Source organism: Magnolia sinica, chromosome 6 (genome assembly GCF_029962835.1).
Source record: "Magnolia sinica isolate HGM2019 chromosome 6, MsV1, whole genome shotgun sequence".
Lineage (NCBI taxonomy): Eukaryota > Viridiplantae > Streptophyta > Magnoliopsida > Magnoliales > Magnoliaceae > Magnolia > Magnolia sinica.
Window position 1 is genome coordinate 97803694 of NC_080578.1, and position 22372 is coordinate 97826065.

A 22372-nucleotide genomic window follows, 5' to 3' on the forward strand; every position below is an offset into this window, starting at 1 on the left:
TCCCTCCATCCAACCATCATCTGTCTAGGCCTGCAACCTGCAAGACAAAAAAAAAAATAAAAATGAATTACATTTCTACCATTTCATGTTATTTGGATAGCATATCCTATGACAATCAATGCCCTAGTAAGAATGCATTCCTTCCCATACAAGTCAATGAAAGGAGGGGCTCATTCACTATAAGCAACAGGGTCAAATTCCAATCCATTTGATATGTAACCCATTTTGGGATCAAAGCCAAAAAGAAGGCTGACCTGTGATTTGGCTGGGCCACAGCAAGGTAAACAATTGGGAGAGAAACGTTCATGTTTGGTGGACCATGGAATTGTAATCAACGAATCATATTCACAATGGATGTCGTTCACTTGTACACATATATAATTAGAATGTCACGTGTAAACGGTGTATATGGATGGGCAGCATGGATAAAAGAATGCATCAATGTTGGGCCCACATGTGTGGTGGATATCAAATCCACAGAATTCCTACATGGGACCAAATGCAATTCCATCCCACCTAATCTCAATCTTTCCCATCCCCTCCAAATGCTGGATGAAATTGCACATGACCAAATACAATTCTATCCCACCTAATCCCATCTAATACCCTGGGCGCCCCTTAGCAGATAAACGCAGTATTATTGAAATGCTGCCAGGATAAGATAGTAAATTTTTGGTAAGTGCTGCCTAATGGCTCCCACTGGGGGATCAGGAGATCGAGATCTATGGATCGAGTCTGCTAATCTCATCTGGGATGAGTCACCATAATTTGGATGGTTTGGATAGTCAACGTGAATGCTACACGTGAAGCAGAAGAGTCACCACTATTTTCAAAATGCTTGGGAACCATCTATCATAGGACTTCAAAAGAATATAAGTTAAACAAGGAATTTTGAACTTAGCCCATCCAAAGCGGTGACCACAACACCAAAGCATAGTCCAACCAATACCAAGAGACCCAAAAGAGAGAAATAGAAAAGGAATGGTTCCCTTTGGAAGAAAACCCAAAAGCATTTTGCCATCCAAACATGGACGGGTAATGTCTCACTCCATATATAAATCCATGCAAATTCAAGTTCCTCATTCAAAGACATTTCTTGCCTTCTCTTATTACGCGGATATATACCACATTACAAGAAGTAAAATTAAGTTGGAGAGAGAATTCAATGTCCAAAGCTAAGACGGACCGCTCTCACGAGGATTTTCAGCCGTTGTTTGATTGGAAACGGGAGGATGGATTTGATACACTCGCCATCAATCTTCCTGGTATTAATCAGGCATCTAATATTGATTTCCATTAATTTATTTATTTTTTCAATTGGCCATATAGATAGCTACTAACCCAACATGTGCCAATGCGGCATGTGTGTGAGAGAGTGAGATTGTGGCCATTGATCAGGTGGGCCCCTCTTGGTTGTACCATGGCCCAAAATTCAGGGTGGTCCCTGTCATCATGTGGGCCACATGTACATTGTTGGTCAATTTTCTGCTTTTTTAAAATTTTTTTTAATTTTCCATTTTTTCTTAGATGTCATATGACGACCGAGTCGGGGTGAAATTTTGAATCACAGAACATGCATGTGGGCCCACAAGATGAGAGATTAGGATCTTGACAAGGCATGCGTGGGACAGTAGTGGTTATATTTCTAGCTATTTATGCCTTTCAAGTAATTATTCTTGGTTTTATATTTAAAGCTATTTGTTCCTTTCAAGTAACTATTCTTGATTTCTAATCTAATAGGTAAATATGTTTGATAAACACATGCTTATTAGTAAAAAATAGAAAAGTTTGTTTAATTTTTTATATTAAATTAGTAATTTTAAATTGATTCAATTAATTTCTGTTTTTCTCCCCTCTTTCTTATTTTGTTTCCCAAAATTTTTTAATATCTTTTGTTAAAATCTGTTCTAGTTTTTACTTATTTATGTGTGGTCCATCTTATATATTCACCATCCATCTTGTGCGGCCAATCTTTGATGTGGACCATTCATTATGTTGAGCCCCCTTAGCCTCGTCGTCTTCAATGTGAACCCTTCATGCCATACATTAGATGTGGGTTATCTATCATGCAGGGCCACCTTGGATGTGGTTTAACCATCGTGCCATACATTAGATGTGGAGTGTCCATCATGCAAGGCCATTTTTAATATAGACCATCCATTTGTAGGGCCCAACTTCAAAGCAGGCCTCTATCATGTAGAACTCATCTCGGATGTAGGCCATTCATCATAAGGGGCTGACCTTTGATGTGGATTGTCCATTACAGGGCTCATCTTGATGTGGGACATCTATCATGTGGGGTCCACCATCAATGCTAATTTTCCATCATGTGGGGCCACCTTCAATGCCCACCCATCATGTGGAGCCCACCTTTAATGTTTACCATCCATCGTGTGGGCCCCACCTTCAAAGTGGTTTCTTCATCATGTAGGGCCCACCTCCGACATGAGCCATTCATCATTAGGTGCTGACCTATGATGTGGACCATCCATTATGTGGGGCCCACCTTGATGTGGGTCATCGATGATGTGGGGCCCACCTTTAATGTCCACTGCCATTGTGTGCAACCCATCTTTGATGAGGACCGTCCATCGTGTGGGTCCCACCTTTAAAGTGGGTCGTCCATCATATAAGGCCTGCTTTGGATGTGGACCCTTCATCATTAGGGGCTGAACTTTAACGTGGACCGTCCATTATATGGGTCCACTTTGATGTAGCCCAACCATCATAAAGGGATCCACCTTTGATGCAGATTGTCCATTGTGTGGGCTCTTACCTTCATATTGGTTCTCCATCATATAAGGCCACATTTGATATTTTTTGTCCATGGTAAAGAAAGGAGAAAGAAAGATGCCAAAGAGAGGAAAAGAAAGCGAAAAAGTCTACTTCAACATGTAAAGTTACTTTTACTGAAGGTGCTTCCAAACTAAACTAACTTAGAAGAGTAAAATTTTCACTAAAAAAGTTACTTAAGAGGGGGTACCAAACAGGCTAACCTCAAGCATGGTTTTATAAGTCGCTGTAGAATAAGCTTATTCCACTAGAGTTGCTTGCGTGGGGCCGATTGAGGTGTATGGCATTCAACTTGTCAAGTGGGGTCGCACCACCACCACCACCACCACCACCATCAAATTTGGACGTGTCAGAAATCACGCAACCAAATCAAATAGGCTACACTTGAATTGGAATATTTTGAATAATATTAATTATTTTTTATAAATTAATTCACCTTATGATTGGATTTATAATATTTTTAGTTTATCTAATTATAATGTTAGTGTGTATCTATTGCACGGTTTGTATATGAGACACATACCACGTAAGCCCATAATCTCTACTTTGTTGTAAAGAAAAAATAAAAAAGGGTAAAATATAACTTCTCTTTTGAAAAAGCACTATATCTAAGGTTATTTATAAGTTCCACGGGGGCATTATGTGGTAAAATTCAAATCTTGGAGGAATTTTGTGGTAAAAATCCATTAATAAATCTTCAGCTCGAGGAGAGTGTTAGGCCCAGTGAATGGTTTTAGGCCCAAAAAAATTGATGGGCCGGGCTACGCTAGATTTGGGTCAGGCCCATAAGATGATGAGCAAATCTCAAATCAAGCGGAGAGCCAGCCCATCAAAACTCTTCTATTTTTTTAGCACAATGCTACCAATGTTAGTAAGCTCTAATCAATGAAATTTTGGTTCCAGGATTTAAAAAAGAGCAACTAAGAATCCAAGCTCTTAGCTGTGGGAAGATGAAGATCAGTGGGGAACGACAGATCGATGGCAACAAATGGAGCCGTTTCCAGAAGGATTTCCATGTGCCTGAGAATTGTAACCAGTGTGAAATAAGTGCGAAATTCGAGAATGGAACTCTCAACATGACCATGCCGAGAACGGCCACACAAGTTTGCTGGTCCACATTGGAATGTTGTAAGCCCGGTGGAGGTGGTTTTTTCTTTGGATTGAACATGTCGAGGAAAGTGGTTTTGGGCATGGTGGTGGTTAGTTTGGTTGGGGTGGCACTTGGGATTTATGTAGCATGCAATGTTAGATGTGTAGGGAGATTTGGGAATTGAAAATGGCATTATGTTTGATTAAGTTGTTTCATAATTGGATTGTACTTTCACTACAAAAAATAAAATTAAAAAAATGGGCTTTACTGGCGGCCATAAATGCCCCTAAAAGTTCAAAAAGTCACCGGTAAAGGAATTAACGGCGGTCGTACTCAAGCCGCTAAAGGAGGGCGTCGCTGTATCTTTTACCGGCGGTCGCACCTCTTTACCATCATTTTTTATAGCCGCTGCTAAAATAGAGACTTTTACCAGCACTTATTATCCTTTGTTGGGGCTTCTGATGACTGCCAGTAAAAACTGTAAAAGCACCGGTAAAAACTGTAGGAAGTGCCGCTAAAAGTTGTAACAAAACGCTACTATAAGAAACACCGGTAAAATCTGTAACAAACGCTGGTAAAAAGCTATAAAAAGTGCCGGTAAGAGATGGAAAAAGCGTCAGTAAAAGATGAAAAAAGCGCTAGTAAAAGATGGAAAAAGCGCTGCAAAAGGTTGCCACAACGCCACGAAAAGATATGCAGAAATGCCGGTAAATGCCTGATGAAATGTCGTTTAGACATATCAAAGCGCCGGTAAAAGTATTTTTGACCGCCGCAATAAGGTTGCCAAAACACTGGGAAAGATATGCAAAAATGCCGAAAAAAGCTTGCCGAAGCGTCATTTAGACATATCAAAGCGCCAGTATACGTCGGTTCAAATCTACGATGACATCAGTAAAAGGCTCCCGACAAGCCAAACATAATTCAAATGTCATTAAACGCCGACATATGCCATGGAAAACCTTTAAATATGCGCAAGTAAAAACTGTTGACCATTTGTAAAAGTGCTGACCGCGAGTTAATTTTTTTCTTAATACATTTGATTATTTATATTTAATTGGAACTTATATTATTTTTAAATATTTAGAACCTAAAAAATGTTGCACAACACAATTAAAAATGAATACTAAATAAATTGTATTACTTTACATTGAAAAACATATAATATTTATAATAATGTTTAGAATACATATAACAGAAATCCCTTCATCCAGCCATCATCTGTCCGGACCTGCAACCTGCAATACAAAATAATAAAAATAAATTAATTACATTTCAACTATTTCATATGATTTGAATAGTATATCCTATGACAATCAATGCCCCAGTAAGAATGCGTTCCTTCCCATACAAGTCAATGAAAGGAGGGGCCCATTCATTATAAGCAACATGGTCAAATTCCAATCCATTTGATGTGTAACCCATTTTGGGATCCAAGCCAAAAAGCAGGCTGACCTGTGATTTGGCTGGGCCACAGCATGGTAAGCAGTTGGGAGAGAGATGTTCACACTTGATTTTAAGAAACATAAATGAGACGATCTAGGGGAAGAGTTCAGAACCCATTGCAACCTTCAAATTAACATCGACAAGTAGAAGTTTGCAACGATTCACCCCTTCAATTAAACATGTCAATAAACTCGTATTTCTAACCTTGAATTCTAAGGAGATAGGCCTTAAAGTCTGGTTAATTAATCATGGCCCAAGTGATTAGAGCATGATGGATAAGTGAATCCTTTATATTGGACTTGGTCATACCAGATTGCCCTTCTACTACTTTCAAAGAGAAGTAGAAGGAGGCTGCCATTACCTATCTATCAAATGACATATGCTCGTATTGCTCTTATCTGAAATTGTAATGCATATCAAGCAGGGCTTAGCCCAGCTTGCGATAATTATGCATGGCCCGAGCTTAAGCCAGCTATCCACTTATGTGTAAAATTTGGGTTGTTTGTTAAGGATGCCCCATCATTGCATAATGTATGATAAAAATGCCATCGAAATCCTAACCAGGCCAGACTTAGACCGACCGGCTGATGACTCCTAAACAGAACATATCGATGTACCTAGTGTCCCTGCTCAAGCCTGTTGGAAGAGGGTAGGCTCAAAAGCCCTCAGGGCATTCTAGCCCATTGACAACCCTGCATTTTATTTTATTTTTTTGCAATAAAAAGCATTGTGGTAAGAATGTGACTGAATCTTGTGAGCAGTTAGAGGAACGTGATGTGGGCATTGAAATGCCCTGCTTTGCCAGGAACTCATGCATTAAGCAGCAAGGAATTCAATAAAATCACGTGGACATTTCTGGATCTTCCTCCATTCCCTTATGCACTACCAGATGGGAAGAATGTGACTGCATCTTGTGAGCAGAGTTGGGGCCTAGACATGTTATATTTTCGATGTGGGCATTGACAGCCCCACATGACTTGTTGTTGCTGCATGACTTCACTCTCTTCTATTTTCTTTCATCGTTGGTTGTAAAGATGCATCAATTTTTTTCACAACCCTTTATCCATACCAACATCAGAATATTGTTGCATATCTTCAAACAATTAACAACACAACATCAATCTAGTTTTTCCAAGAATAATCTTGGTTGAAGCATTTCTTTAAACATTTAACATAAACAAGTTGGCGGCCATGGACAACGACGAATATGGCTACTGCTGCCATGGTTGCCGCCCAAATTCTGCCATCAAAAGGGGAAGTGAGAGAGACAGAGAGAGTACCTTCAACTTTTGGAGAGTGATTGATGAAAGGATCGTGCGTCGAAGTGTTAGACATGCCACATGCATTGTATAGCCGATTCTATAGATAAACTATGTATAAGTAGAAGATTTTGTATTTATCATCTTACCTTGTATAGTCGTTGTAAAAGATATACTCTATATTTACCATGAATACTACCCTGGATACTGTCTTTATTCCTACTTCATACCATTAGGCAGCCAGTCATGATTGTTGGTAGAAGGCTAAGGTAGAAGAACTTGCGGCATTGGATGATAACCAGATGTAGACATTGTCACTCGACCTACTGACCAACAATTAATTGGCAGTAAATGGATTTATTCTGTGAAGCTCAAGTTTGACGGATCATTGGATCAATACAAGGGTCGGCTTGTTGCTCAGGGATACAAACAGGAACACGAAATTGATTATGATGAGACATTCGCTCCTGTGGCTAAGATGAAAACTGTTCGCACTCTTCTGACAGTATCATCAGTTCGTTCTTTGCCACTCACTCCGATGGACGTGAAAAATACTTTTCTTCATGGAGACCTCTAAGAAACAGTATATTTGAAACCTCCTCCTGGATCTTTAATCCCTGCCAATAAAGTTTGTCACCTGAAGAAAGCTATATACGGTCTCAAACAGGCCCCTCGGACATGGTTCCAACGATTTCATGATGTTGTTACAGGAGTTGACTTTACTCAAAGTGGTCATGATCCATCATTATTCTTGCGTACCACTGAGCATGGAATCGTCATTGTTCTCGTATATGTTGATGACCTACTTCTGACTGGTAGTGATGATACTGATATCTCGACATTAAAAGAAGTTCTGAAGTCATCCTTCAAGATGAAGGACCTGGGATATCTGACATACTTTCTTAGACTTGAATTTTCGGGTTCTATCCGTGGAATCCTGTTCAGCTAGCATAAATATACCAAGGATCTTCTCGCCTTGGCCTCATTAACAGATCAGAAGACAGTTCAGACTCCCTTGGAACTTAACGTTCAATATGGCCGTGACGATGGTGAACTCCTTGTGGATCCCACATTAAACCGCCGTTTGGTTGGGAGTCTGGTTTACTTAACAATAACTCACCCTGATATTGCCTACGCAGTCCAAGTTGTCAACCAATTTGTTTATACTCCTCATACTCTTCATATGACTGCAGTATTACGCATCTTACGGTACATACGTGGAACTTTGGATCGATCTCTGTTCTTCTCCTCCACGGCCCATCTGGACCTTCGTGCTTATTCCGATGTTGACTGAGCCGGTTGTACTCTCATATGCAAATCTACCACTGGCTACTGTGTTTTTCTCGACACTTCTCTCATCTCTTGAAAGTGTAAGAAGCAAACCACTATTTCGAAATCAAGCACGGAAGCCAAGTATAGAGCAATGTCCGCTGCTTGTAGTGAGATTATCTGGTTACGTGGACTTCTTTCTGACTTGGGCGTTCATCTATAAGATCCTACTCCACTTCATGTAGATAATCTGGGTGTCATTCAGATTGCCTCTAATTCGATTTTCAATGAACGGACAAAGCATATTGAAGTTGACTGTCACTTCATCCGCAAGAAGTTTCAGTCTCGGCTCATTTCGCTATCACATGTTGCATCCGATGATCAGATTGTAGACATTCTCACGAAGTCCCTCACTTCTGTACGACACTCATTTCTAGTTATCAAACTATTACTTGTCGATGACCCGTATTAGTTGGAGGGGGGATGTTACATAGGCCACATGTCATGTATAACTGATTCTATGGATAGACGATGTATAAGTAGAAGATTTTGTATTTATCATCTTAACTTGTATAGTTGTTATAAAGCTCTATATATTCAACCCTTCAGGGTTGTCTCAAACACATAGAAAAGTAAAGGAGAATCATTTTCCTAAAAGCCTTCACTGTTTTCTCTTTGTTTACACGAAGAGAATAAGGGAGAGAGACAATGAGAGAGAGAGAGGGAGGGAGATCAGGGAGATTGAGAGAGGGAGGGAGAGGAAGGGAGAATATGAGGGAGAGAGATTAAGAGAGTACAAGGAAGGGAGACAGTAGAGAGATCAAGGAAGATAGAGGGAGAAGCGGATGCACGACGAAGGAGAGAAATGAAATGTGGGAACACTTTTTTTTAAAAAAGGGTATAAAGACATACATAGGCACCCGCATTTTAGAATCAATGGCGTGTTTTGAAGGCTCTCGGTGATTCTTGTTATTACCAACAATTAGATAATGGCCGCCGGTGACAAATGCGCCACTAAAGCCTCATTTTCTTATAGTGTTTGCCATACATGATCAAGATCTAAATGTTTTATGGTGTTTCTACCTTTAAAAAGTATAGATAATTAAAAGAAAAATGATATATATTTCTGATTGGGAGCTATTGAGCCTGGTAATAAGAGGTGTATTGTTCATCCATCTAGTACTTTTATGGGTAGAGCTCCGCGTTAAGCTTTGTGGGGGTTGTAGGGGGCGTTGCCTCCTTGCTTAGGGGTGAAAGGGCATGCTCCTAGTTTAGAGAGGTAATTTCATAATTTCACATGGAGTTTTCATGTAAACCTTAGGTTATTCGGGGTAATATATATTTTGCCGACAGAGAGAGAGAGAGAGAGAGAGAGAGAGAGAGAGAGAGAGAGAGAGAGAGAGAGAGAGAAATGTCATTGCGTTGAGAGCTACTTATTCGATTTTATTATTATTATTATTATTTTTTGCCTTTGAGCATAGTGGATTGGTGTGAATTCATGGATGTAGCGAAAGGGAACCACTTAAATCTTCATGTCGTAGTTTGTATCATTTTTTCACTTTCTTTTGATTTTGATATTGTTGTGCATGTGATCCAGAAGGAATCTTTCTCCCAACATTTATAATTGACACATAATTGGTTAAACTACCCATATGAACCAAACAAACCCTCTATGACTAGATTTTTAGAATTGCATCACAAAATGAGAATTTCGGTTTGTGAGAGAGTTTTTTTTTTTTTTTTGGTTTCCTGCTTTAAATTGAAGTACAGACAGTAGAATTGCTAAGTGTAAGAAATATCATTGAGATTTTGTAAATATTGCAATATTATCGAAACATTTTAATTAAGTAATATTACCACAATAATACCTTGATATTATAAAAATCAAACTGGTTTTTAATTTTTCATGATTTATTTGCAATTTTATTAGAAAATTGATTGAAAAGATCAAATAAATCTCACCATTTAGATGGTTTTAATTTTTAAAATAATCTATTAATTTATAAAAAGTATTTTTTAAGATTTTATTTATAGGGAGATTTTATAATACTATAAGAAAAATATCAAAATTTGAAAATCTCATGAGAAATAACTTGGACAATACCGAGTTGCATCGAATGATATTTTAAACCATGAGTCAGTGGGCTCATCATTACAACTTTAATTATCAATCAATCAATTTAAAAATTTCTTTAGAAATTTTAAAAATTTGAGGGAATTCTTGTAATATTAATGAAAAATCTTACTAAAAATAAAATTATTTATTATAAATTAATAAGTAAACTTAGCATATATATATATATATATATATATATATATAACAATTTTTTAAATAATTTCCTTATTTTTTATTATATAATATCACGAAAAACATATGATATTTTAATTATATCTTTCAATATTTTGAAAGTCTTATAATAACATGATGATCATATCATTAAAAGAATTTTTGACAATAAAATGGTGAGATTTTCATAATTGGCATGATATTTGTCACATTGGTAAATAATGTGCGGGGTTTTACATGACAAAGAATGCTATAAGGATTTATGTAAGTAGAAAGAGGGTAAATGGCATTAAATGTGTAGGTGTAAGAGATCTAGTCCAATAATTTAGTAGGACCAATCTTTCGTGTTTTTCTCAATCTCAATGAACTCCTAAGATAGGCTAGACTCCTACAAGGAAGGGCAATTGGAAGGAAAAATCACATATTGCCTATATTTAATACACATTTGAGAGCCAAATATTATTAATGAACTGTATCTTTGGATTTTTAAAAATAAGATGTGGAATACCATAAATAGGAAGCGTTAAACTTTGTGTGACCTATCAGATTGTTACTGACACACGTACATATTTATTCATAGGATTATATTGAAAATTTTCAATTTTGCGTTTATGTATGTGAATACAATAGTTTCATGACAATGTGTCTAAACGAATATTTAGATTGACTATCAAAATGAGATATAGCCAATATTTGTTAATTAAAGGTTTGGTTCACTTCTCGCATGATGTAGACCAATGCATAGGTATGTTCAATATGAGTGATGCATAATGAGATGCACGTGAATATGAGATGTACCTCCTCTTTAATTTATAAGATGATCGGAATGATATCTCACACGGATCGACATTATTAACTTAGTACATGATAGATCGTGTAAGCCTAAATATTACAGTGGAGACAAATCATTGTTTGATAATATAAATCTCGCATGATGATTGCATAGACAATGAACGCTTAATCATATGTGTGAGTTCAGTCACATGTGTAGCGAGATAAATTATCCACATATGATGGATTAATTTCAATCCAGTTGTTTCGTGAGTACACTAGTCCCGTAGGTGACTCTACTATCCTTATTACTCTATGTTATGTAGTAAGGTCATGATGAGGTGATGCTACCTTAGTATGCATTCTTAAAGCTATGTACACAAACTTGGCTGGGTTAAAGGCATGTTAGGAAAGCGACAAACTCAAGATTTGGCCACATAGATGAGTTAAAGGAAGATCGTAGATAGCTACATAGTAGTGATGATGCATAGGAAGCTTATCCAAGGCACCAAATTGAATGGATGATACGATTTTATTGCGAATGATTTTAGAAATAATTATTTACATATTATCATATTAATGTTTTTAACAAAATTTTTTTATCAACATATTCAATCTCAAAAGTAGATAAGTGTGGGTCATAATCGAGCTCTGAAATTTATTCGTATGCACATGTGGAATCAAGCATATTTGATTGAGTTTAACCAAGTCAATAGTCCTGGATTGAGTTTGAGTAAGTCAATAGTCTAAGACAAAATGGTTGGAGCTTAGGATGAGTTGTTTTCAGTCTACTTACATATTTGGTCTAATGTCATTCACCATGAAGGAAAGTTTTGTCTTAGAGGTTTTTTACTCGATCTACTTGTTTAGAAGGTGTAGATTGGGTTCTCAAATTAGGAGGAAGTGTAGTAATTCGGTCTATCTCATTGCCACCATAACATAAGAGATACTAGAGTTTGCCTTAATTGTGATTTCTCTATGATGGAGGCTTATGAATACATGTGTAAAGTTTTTATTTGAGATATTTCTCTCTTTCTTCTCAAGCCCTATCCCTAAAGAGATCATTCCCTCTAAAACTCCAATTCACCAAACCTAAAGATCCTACGGGTGTGTATAGTGTTCTCTTCCTTCTTATGATTGGGTATTAAATCTGTCATAGGCTTTTCTTGTCTCTATCAGTACTTGTTTCCGTGCATTGAAGAAGAAGGTTGTAGTTTTTGCACCCATTTTTGGTGCCCTAACGTTGACCAATGAAAGACTGTCACGTGTTGACACTACTCACGCTCGAGAGTATCTTCGTTTGATCTTCCTTCAGCGTTACACATTCTGTAATTAATGCAGAGGCACGAACCCTCATGCCTGCCTTTAGGAGAATGAATTGAAGGATACCACGTGACCATGTTTATCGTGCTAGTCAATGAGGCAGCGTGCCCAACACATCTGTAAAAGACCCGCTGAGAGAATGGATCTTATCACATATTTGGCTATGATACACTCAGCGAGGCCATCTCTCACAGTCATTTCAAAATGAGAGATCTTCCCAGAGACATTCGAAGAGTCTGCAACGTTTGAAAAGGTTACGAATATCAGGAGATCGGACCAATATCCAACCTAATCTAACTTTGGTTTGAACCCAAATAAGGAGAGACGGACACATCAGCTAGATCAGGTTCCAATTTCATACATTGATCAGAATTTTTTAAAAAAAATGGGAGAACACCTGATGACTTGATCCTGTGGCCATGGTTTTATTGGGATAAGAGAATGGGAGAACTAGATCTTATCTGGTTCGATAACAAACTAGTATCAAGTGTCAAATCTCTCCAACATCCTCAAATCATCGGGGATCAAGGTTAAATGTAGGAGGTGGTTCAATTTAGATTATCCAACACCTCGATTAGAAGTGCAGGAGGTGAACCACCAAATGAGCGGCCATGATCAACTTCAAGTCTGGGATCGGCCTTAATTTCTTTGATGGGTGTCATGCCCAAAACTCGAAAAATGGGCTCACAGAATTTTCAATCGCCGAATCTGGTGCCGACAGCCTCCGCAGTACCCCATTCTCGGCTTTCAGCGCCCATACGCCAAGTTACGATCCTGGGATCCTACAAGGAGGATTTTCAGTGTGAATTTTTTTAAGTAAATAAAGGAGCATAACCACAAGTGTACCCAAATCACAAAGGCAACATCATCATCACATATCCACTAATATAAAAAACTTGAGTACAATACATGAAGGGGAAATACAAGATAAATGTTAAAAGCTTCAGAAGCTCTGCCGCATGCTCCTTTCTCAGCTTGACTACATCTTATCGTCACCTGTACGCATCTATCGTGCATAAGCTTATAGAAAGCTTAGAGGGTGGTGTACGTGTGTGCGCAAGATAAGTATTAAGCACACAAATATCAACGTAAGCGGAATACTGGCAAGGCTATAAGTCATTTAATATCAAAGTATGCAATGCAGATCGGCTATGCAATGCGAAGTCATAATGAGCCAAAAATCAGATATCGAGGATGCAATATAATATGCAATTCTAAAGAGCCACGAATACCATCAGCTTCATCTAGGCCAAATAAATGCAGAAAAATAGCAACCCAAATGCCATATGCCACGGATGTAATGTAATATGCAGATCCCAGCGAGTCCATAACATCATCAACTTCTTCAGGCTATGTAATACAAAAGCATAGTAAACTAAATGTTATGTGCTGATGATGCAATGCAATACACGGTGTGAAAGAAATGACCAAACTGAAGTGTGAAGTCAGGATGATAGTACGTAGTATCGCAAGCTGTGGGGTCCATCACAAGGGACTTCCATCCAAACCAATCCTATACCTAAATTTGGATAGCTAGACTCAATGTGGTAGACTCCTGATCTCAGCTTGGTCGCGTGCCTAACCAAAATTCTGGTCATTGCGAAGGTAAACATAATGATTCAGTTGCGCACCACCAACTCGAGTGGATAGTGCATGAATGAATGAATGAGTCAAATGATAAATATGCAACTCCCCATATTAGTACAATACGTCTTTGGGATCATCACCGAGGTCTAGTATACTCTACGCCAGCTTACCGCCCCATCAAGTGCACAACTGGGTAAGTGAAAGAGACCTTACCATCCACCTACCAATATCGGCTCGGCTCGTCGATAGCGGACCCATTCCTCAAGCTGGTCAGACTCGACCTAACATTGCCTACTCCCTCAGGCGGGTAAGGCAACACCCCCTCCCAACCGACTACGATACAGTGGGAGACGCGGCTTACTAGAATACGACCATCATGCTTTCATATATATCCACTCAGTCTAGATGTTAGAGCATTCCCTGGCCTCGGGAGTTTAGAGATTTTCACCCAGGGATATTTATCGCGCCCGTACGCTAGAACCAAACATTTCCAGTGTCCTATCTAGCCATCCAAGAATTGCTCGTAGAGGCCACGACCTTGATGTCATTAGGGCGTACGATGGTCTTGTAACGCCCTGAAAATCGGGAGTCGTGCATATACTCGACTCCCAAGTTCCCGAGGTCACTTATAGCCAATTTTCATTAATATGCGATCCAATCTAAATGCGCAGCCTGGAATCTCCTGGAACATGAAGTACGTCCACACAAGTCCACTGAAATGAAAGAGACTGAATACAAATATATATATATACATGTCCAAAAGAATACATGGGTCGCATAAGATGCTACCCAATAAAATCACAAAAGAATAGCAAGACCAAAAGAATAGGACTGAGCCCCCTGCTCAGTGACCCAATCCTGCCGATCAAGCTGGAAGTACGATAGCTCGTCCTCCTCGTCCCAGCTTGTCTCGCCAGGCTCCTCCGATCCCGGGTCACCTGCAACTATAAGAGGGTCTGGTTGGTGTTTTAAAACACCGTCCCAGAGTGGGAGTGAGTGATCAACTCAGTGGGAGCTATTAATCTCAAGTTATCATAAGCATCAATTTTAATACAGTTTTAATGAAAAGCATATGATCACGTACATCTAAGTAGTCTTATTAATGCGCATGTATGCAGCATGATATGATGCATGCCCTCACAACAACGCTCCCTCGTGCGACAACATCTAACAATCGCCAATGCCAACTCTCCCTCAGTGCGACCTCGACTGTCGAGTCGCTAACCTACCTAGTGCGATGCGATGCGATCGTGTTAGCCGAGTTATTAGTTAAGTCCATTCATCCAGCAGGTTTGAGAATCTGTCACACCTCACATATCATATGCCCTGAACTAGTTGCGGGGCCAAGGCCCCCCAATGCGTGAGGCCGAGACCCCGCGGTCCTTGACCCCGTCGGGTTTCCCCCATCCCCGACTTCAAGCACATGGGGGTGCTGAACATGGGGTCACTCGCGGTCACTACGGGGAGGCGCGTCACCCCAATGTAGGCCGACAGCTCGAACATAGTGTCCCATTCCACCATGCCCGGCTCACGAGGCTGTGGACCATTTCTAGGTGGATTATTGATGGGCTACCTCGGTTGTAGGGTGTCACAGGTTCCATACAGATGTGAGCAAACAGGGTTAACAATCATGGTTGGTCAACGGTAGGCTAAACCGCACGAGTCTAGGCGAATACATGGCGGTACGACATCGGGTGCAAGCAACCCATGTAGTCCAACTACTGTCGCCCTCCCGCACTCGCCCAAATCCGCGGGTTTAACCTCAAGGCGGTCCTACCAACGAGTCCACCTCGACTCTCCATGCTTTCTTGACCAATCCCTAGGGTTTGGATGGTGGTCCACAACAAGTCAACGGATAGGGTTATCAACTGGCAAAATCATCATCACAATCTCATACATCCACATACAATTCAAATTTATCTACTAAGCAGAACATCATGATTTATGAGTGATGGTGCATGTGCGGTGTGTGTGTTAGTGAAGAAGTTGCTCACTTCCCATAACTCATGGGAAACAAATTTGCATAGAAAACGATTAAGGCATGCAAGCTATAGGGCAACATCATAAAAGCAATCCAACAAAACGTCAACAAGTAATCAACAAATTTACACCAAATCATGTAAGAAGCAAGAACAAACATCATGCGAAGAAATCAATTAAGGCATATAATTCCACACCACTCCAATAAGCATGTAATCCTAAGTTTCCTCTATATTCTTCTAATCACATCAACCAAGCAAACAAAATCATTAATCTCATATTGAAATTGGTGCTAGACCACCTAGGAGTAATAGTCCGCACCTATGGTTCGTTGGAGATTCGGAAACGCCCTAGGAAAGAGGGCTTTCGAGTTAATCAGTCGGAATTCCTAAATCAAGTTATTGCATGTTAGAATTCCAAACCAAACCCACCTTGCTACATGGATTTCAAGAAGGATGGGGGAAAATCTCACCTAGGCCACCCGCGGACGGTTGTTGAAGCTAAGGAGAGGAGCTTCTCCTTGCAAGAGAGGCAACGAGTTGGAAGGGTTGGCTTTTCTTGGGGCCCCACCTTGATCTAGGGTCCCACAAATCTCTTTCTTCCCTCTTTCTCCTCTTTACTCTCCTTTTCTCTTGGTGGTTGTAGCAAATGGGAGAGGGTTTTATGAGGGATGGGGTTTATTCCCTGGACTAGGCCCTCTTGGCCTCAAGTTCCCTCAATTTTCCAAATTAGCCTCTTAGGAGGCATTTTTGGGGTTGGTGTGGCCCTAATGCTCCTTTGGTCACCAAATTTGGTGGGGATGTGCTTTATGGCCCGATTAGGGCCCGTGTAAAATTTGGGAATAAATGGACGGACGAAAGTGGGGTCTGAGTCAAAGGTCCTGATCTTTAAACGGCCCTGTGGGGCCCATTCCGGTGATTGGAGAGATTTTAGTGGTCCCTTGGCCATGAAATTTCTAGGTTGGATGCTTCATGGCCCGATGAAGGGCCATGCAAAATTTAGGGACGATCGGACCTGGGGTTTGGTCGTACGGGTCCGATTTGTGATCGACGGTCACCGACCCACGATCGGGTCCCAGAGTTGGTGGACGTGCGTAGGAAAATCCACTAGACCTCCACCATAAATATGGAAGAGATCCAATGGTTAGATAGCCTGAAATCTCGATTTCATTCGCAAGCGCCAGATTCTGGCCCTGGCGAGGGTGGGATGCACTAAGTCAGTGCCAGATCCCACTTCTGAGTGCCTGCCGGGCCTGCGGTCCACGATGGTCCACAAGCCCAGTGAGTCCTAAAATCTCCTAAATTTCTAGATTTTTCTGACCCTCCGGCGTCGCGGTACAGCCCGCACGGGCTGTAGCTCCATATAAATGGCCATCCGGCTTGGCGGCCCGCACTTGGTCTATCAGGACTCGTCTGGTCTATTCAATTGGGCTAATATTGATCCAATTTATTTGTGATACCTCACTACGAGTGGCTTAAACGAATGGTCCTGTGGCAAATCCTTCGTGGGCGCCCCAAGACATTGTTCTGGTTCGGCGGGTCGTTACACTACACCTGATGTTCAAGTGATCGGGCGGATTCATTGGCTTCCTACGGCTGATTAATCGGACTGGTGCGGTTCTTTACTGGTACTACCCCTGTATACACTAACATTGAGTCCTAATGGTCAATAAGTAATATTATAAGTTAATTATATAAAAATAAATAAATAAAAAAATTAGCGAAATTTTGAAAATCCAAAACAGTGAAAATCCAGGATGTTACAATGGTCATATCACAAAATACGATATGCATGAGTAACACCATCCAATCATGCTTCAAACCTACGCGTACCATGCGCTCATGTGGGGTAACTCCGTCTCTCAGGGAGTCCCATAAACAATATGCCCAATGGCACATGCTATGCTCAATCACTCCTCATAACAAGCACCCAGATGATGTGTATGGGCATGTATCATGAAGTATACCAAGCATGATTATAATCACATACATCATGGTGGGCCGGTATAAGACGGCCCATGGCCCGTATAGGTGAATGGGTGGTGTGTAATAATCACCTACACATGGTGGGCCTCACACATACAATAGGCCTCACGCATTTAATGGTCCTCACACATATGATGGGCCTCTTACATTACAATTGAGTTTCATACAATCATAATGAGCCTTATACAATCATTGTAAGACCCGTATCCTAGTCCGTACCGTTCAGTAAGCTTTCACGGTCCTCTCGGTCAAATTTCGGCAACCCTGGACCTGTATCCGACGTTTGCGCGTGAACCTAAGCCAAGTCTTGCATACCAAAGTCGGCTCGACCCGAAACTTGTACCCTAGCGACCGCGCCGTCGCCGCGGTTCCAACGCCGTGACTCGCGCACTGATCCGATACCCAGGTTAGAAGATGTGGGCCTGCGTTCATTTCGAGAAAAACCCTGCGCGTTGGGAATCTCGAGGGAATTTCTATAATGTGTCCCAACAATCAATCAATCAACCAAGTCAAGTACACTTCATACCTCAAGTACTAACACCCATTCCTCTTTCTCCACAAAGTCAACTCTCTCTCCCCTACCCATCCCTCTTTTACAAAAGTTTCAAACAAGACCTTACCTCCCTATTGCCTTCCTTACAACACCCATCCATATCATCCCATCACCTCTCTCTCTCTCATTTCTCAAAAAAAACCTCCTAAGCAACACCCCATGTCCAAGCCTTCCCAAGCTCTCCCAAATCATCAAGTGTGGCCTACTTTTTCACTTCATCTCTCATCCCCACCATCAAAACTCCATCATCCACCGTCAAAAGTTGGACATAGGAGCTAAGGAGGCTAAGGGACCAAGAACAAGGCCGACAGGTGGGTGATCTACCGTCGATTTTTGTTTTAAGGGCCCACTTGTTGTGGGACCCACTTGATGTATGCATTGAATAAGGGAGGGCCCAATAGTGGTGGGGTCCCTCTTCACGTCTCTCTCTCTCTTTCTCCACCTTTTTATTGATGGCCCACCTTGGTGATGGAAGTACTTTATCTGCACCGTCCACCACGTGTGAACCCACCTGCGGTCCATTTAGACGGGTTTGATTGAAGGAAAACCCATATATCAGTTTGATAAGTGGAGTGATCCACTCGTGCGGACCCCACCATTTATACGTGCACGAGTACCATCCAGGCAACACACCACATCAGAATTTCTGGTGGACCACACCATGTGGACCCATCCTGCCAACGTGGAGACCCTACCAGCATCCAGACTCTCTGGACGCTGGGAGCTTGTTCACTCCCCAAGTATAGGGTTGTGATGTAGTAACAAACTTGGAGAGACCGAAGTCGAATCCACAGGGACTGAAACCTGTACGTAATCTGAAAGTAACCAGAACTAGCACTAAAATAAGATGTAATTTAAATTGATTGTAATTTGAGGAATAATGGTGAAATATTAATTTAAAACTTAAAGAATTCAGATGTAGAAAACTAGGGATTTAGAGGATCCACTTGTAGAGATCAAGGAGATCTTATGCTTGCTTCAAGAACTCAACTGGACTTAGAGTCCCATCTTCATCCAGTTGAATAATGTAACCATGGAAATCAAGACTGAACTTCCTTTGATATAGTTTTCAAGAGATGAAAGGTGTATGAATTAGAATGGATTCCATCACCAAACCATGCCCAAGAGACAAAGCAAACAACAGAATTAAACTAATTAATAACCAATCATAAGATGTATGAAGGTTAGGAAGGGTACCATCATCTGACCATGCCCAGGAGACGATGGGCCCAGGAGACGATGGTGAACAACGGGGCTTCCTGACGTCATAATCAAAATAAGAAAAGAAACATGCTCAAAGCTATCGCAGACCCATTGTAATTTTAGTCACAACATACCATTAAAAACTGAAAACATTTCCTTAATTACACTAACATCAAAATCAGTTCAATCTAAACAAAAGGCATAAGCAAAGAATCTCCCATCACGCTACAAGCTTCACCTCTTAGCCCTAGCTAAGAGGTTTAGCCTAGCATAGACATGACTAAGCTAAACATCTTAAAAGAAATTGTAAAAACAAACACTAACAATAAAAGAAATCTGAAATACTACTCTCTCTCCCTGCCCCACGTCCCGACTGCAAATTGAATGCCTGGAAATTGAATGAATCCCCTGCTCTCTCTCTCTCTCTCTCTTCTTTATAATAGTGGTGAGGTCGGCTGGGAGTGCATAAGGGTTGCTGGAGTCGGTGAAAATCGGACGTCGTGCGAAGCTTTTACGCAGACAGACCGCACACACAACACCTTTTACAGCGAAAGGCGGCGCAGAAGACTCCTTTTCCCTGCTTTATTTCCAAAGGATTTATAAAGAATTAACATATCTTGGGACGGTTTTTTACGACCTACACGATGAACGGATCAGATCTTTTCATCAGCTAGCCGTGGTGGCCCACCTGGGTCGACAGATCCACCTGCAGAACAGAGCTTACGCAGCTCGATTCGCGCTGGTGAGATGGTGGGGCTCATTATTGATGTCATAGGAGAAATCCACCACGTCCATTACGTTCTAATCGAAAAAAATGTTGGAAAAGACTATTTTTGGACGTCCTTTGATGTGGCCCCTTGAATATTTGCTTCAACCGTTCATTCAGCGTTTGAAGGTGCTCTTACACGTTTACATTTGCATGAGTCTAGAGAGAAAGCTTGGAGAAGGTCCTTCCCCCACTCTGGAGAAGATGGATGGTTCAGATCCTCCAAAGGAGTGATGAGTGGGCCCCACTGAGTGAAACCGGCGGACCCACGTCCACCCGCTGTTCCTGCGCAAGAAGAATGACGGGTCAGCCCATCTTTGACCGGGCTGACCATCCGGTGCGTGTCCAGTGCGTGTCTATAATATACACGCACTGTACATGTAGGGTTCCCTGTGATGTTTGTGAGAAATCTGCTCTGTCCATCCTCTCTCTCATACTTTTTAAGGGGTTTAGACCAAATTTGAAGTACATCCATATATCAGGTGGGCCCTAAATAAAGATTTTATGGGCTGATCTAGCCTTTGGGCCACTTTCACAGGGATCCAAGGACTGAAATTTTATGTGTACGGTTAATTTGTGGTCCTCAAGCCATATATGAAGTCTCGAGCCGAACAGATAGTGAGAACCCTGTGATCTCACATTCTGGACGCTTTTCATGCCACTTGAACTTCAGTTTCTCGATTTTTTCGGATCTCTGGTATGTAATTTCTTCGATGTTGGTCCCCTGGGGTCCGTCTCTTGCCTTGGTGACTCTAGAGCATCAATTCCATGCATTTAACACCCCATTTCAGTCCAAGATCGTAATTTCTCATTGCAGCACAAACACGATTAAAATAGGGCGTTAAATGTATCATGTTCATAAATCCATGTAATAAATGGGGTCTAATATGCAATATTTGACCCTCAACAGAGCTCCCAGATTCTCAATATAATATTATATTATATAAATAATATATAATATTATATAATATAATACATTATAGGATGTATTTGGGTGGGCCACATCTATGTGGGACCCACCATGATGCCTGTGTTGTTTCCACACTGTCCAACGTATAGGGACGCTGGACATAGAGTGAGGTGTGAGCTGATGTGGGTGTGTGGCTAATAGTGAAGTGTGGACCGCTCATGCAGGCCCCACCTTAATGTATGTATATAATCCACACTGTCTATCCTATGTCTCAGTTTATTTTAGGCGTTGAGCTAAAAAAAATGAGGCTAATCAGAAACTCTGATAGGCCACACCATCTAAATATCATTTTTGATAGTGAGAAATTGATTAGGCCCACTGTGATGTTTCTATACGTCAGAACATACCCAATATTGGGCTTGTTAGGCTCGTCCCGAGCCTAGGAACCCAGCTGACGGACTGGATCCCCTTGATGTGGGCCTCATCTATGAAGAACTTCAAAAAAATATAAAAAAATAATAATAACAACAGCAGACGTTGTTGCTGTCAACGTCTCTGGACGTTGCAGCAAGCAGCGTCCGCTGCTTTGGATGGCGCTGGTCCGTGGGCCCCATCTCAGGCCCCACCATGATCTGAGTTGAACATCAACACCGTGCATTTGGTGGGCCCCCCTTCTAACTGTGGGCCGCCCCAAAAATCAGCCAGATGTGGAACTCAGGTGGTCCATACTGCAAGAAACAGTGAGGGATTGAACGTCTGCCATTGACTCCCTTGGAGTTGAGAAGTTTTGGATAAATATAATATTTATTTGTTTATTTTGGTTGTGTGACCTTAACAGATTGGGTGGAAAATAAACGTTATGGAGGGCCCCATGTGGGACCCACTGATGTATGTATTGTATTCCACACCTTTCATCAGTGTGAGCCCCACCATGAGGTAGGTGCTTTATCTATGTTGTCCATCCCTATAGGGACCCACCATGATATATGTGTTGCATCCAAACCGTCCAACCATTTTGGGAGATTATTTTAAGGTTTGTGATGGAATAAAAATGAGACAGATCTAGGATCAGGTGGACCAAATTGCAGAAAATAGTGGGTTTGAACGTCCACCATTAAACCCATGGACTACCAAGTTTGGGCCCATTTAATTG

The 22372-nt window shown here is 41.0% G+C and overlaps 1 protein-coding gene across 1 annotated transcript; it reads left to right on the forward strand.

Moving 5' to 3' along the window:
• The first annotated feature begins 975 nt into the window (after nt 1-975).
• On the forward strand, nt 976-4098 carry LOC131250157 (inactive protein RESTRICTED TEV MOVEMENT 2-like). The gene is made up of 2 exons (XM_058250774.1): nt 976-1265; nt 3697-4098. Exons 1-2 carry the CDS (start codon nt 1166-1168, stop codon nt 4065-4067), a joined length of 471 nt encoding a protein of 156 aa, XP_058106757.1. The 5' UTR covers nt 976-1165; the 3' UTR covers nt 4068-4098.
• Nucleotides 4099-22372: the final 18274 nt, after the last annotated feature.

What these genes read in the sequence shown, in the direction of transcription:
- LOC131250157 (XM_058250774.1), top strand. Translation starts at nt 1,166, where the DNA reads ATGTCCAAAGCTAAGACGGACCGCTCTCACGAGGATTTTCAGCCGTTG. An exon ending in ACTCGCCATCAATCTTCCTG is followed by an intron (nt 1,266 to 3,696) that starts GTATTAATCAGG and finishes TTTTGGTTCCAG; the next exon opens with GATTTAAAAAAGAGCAACTA.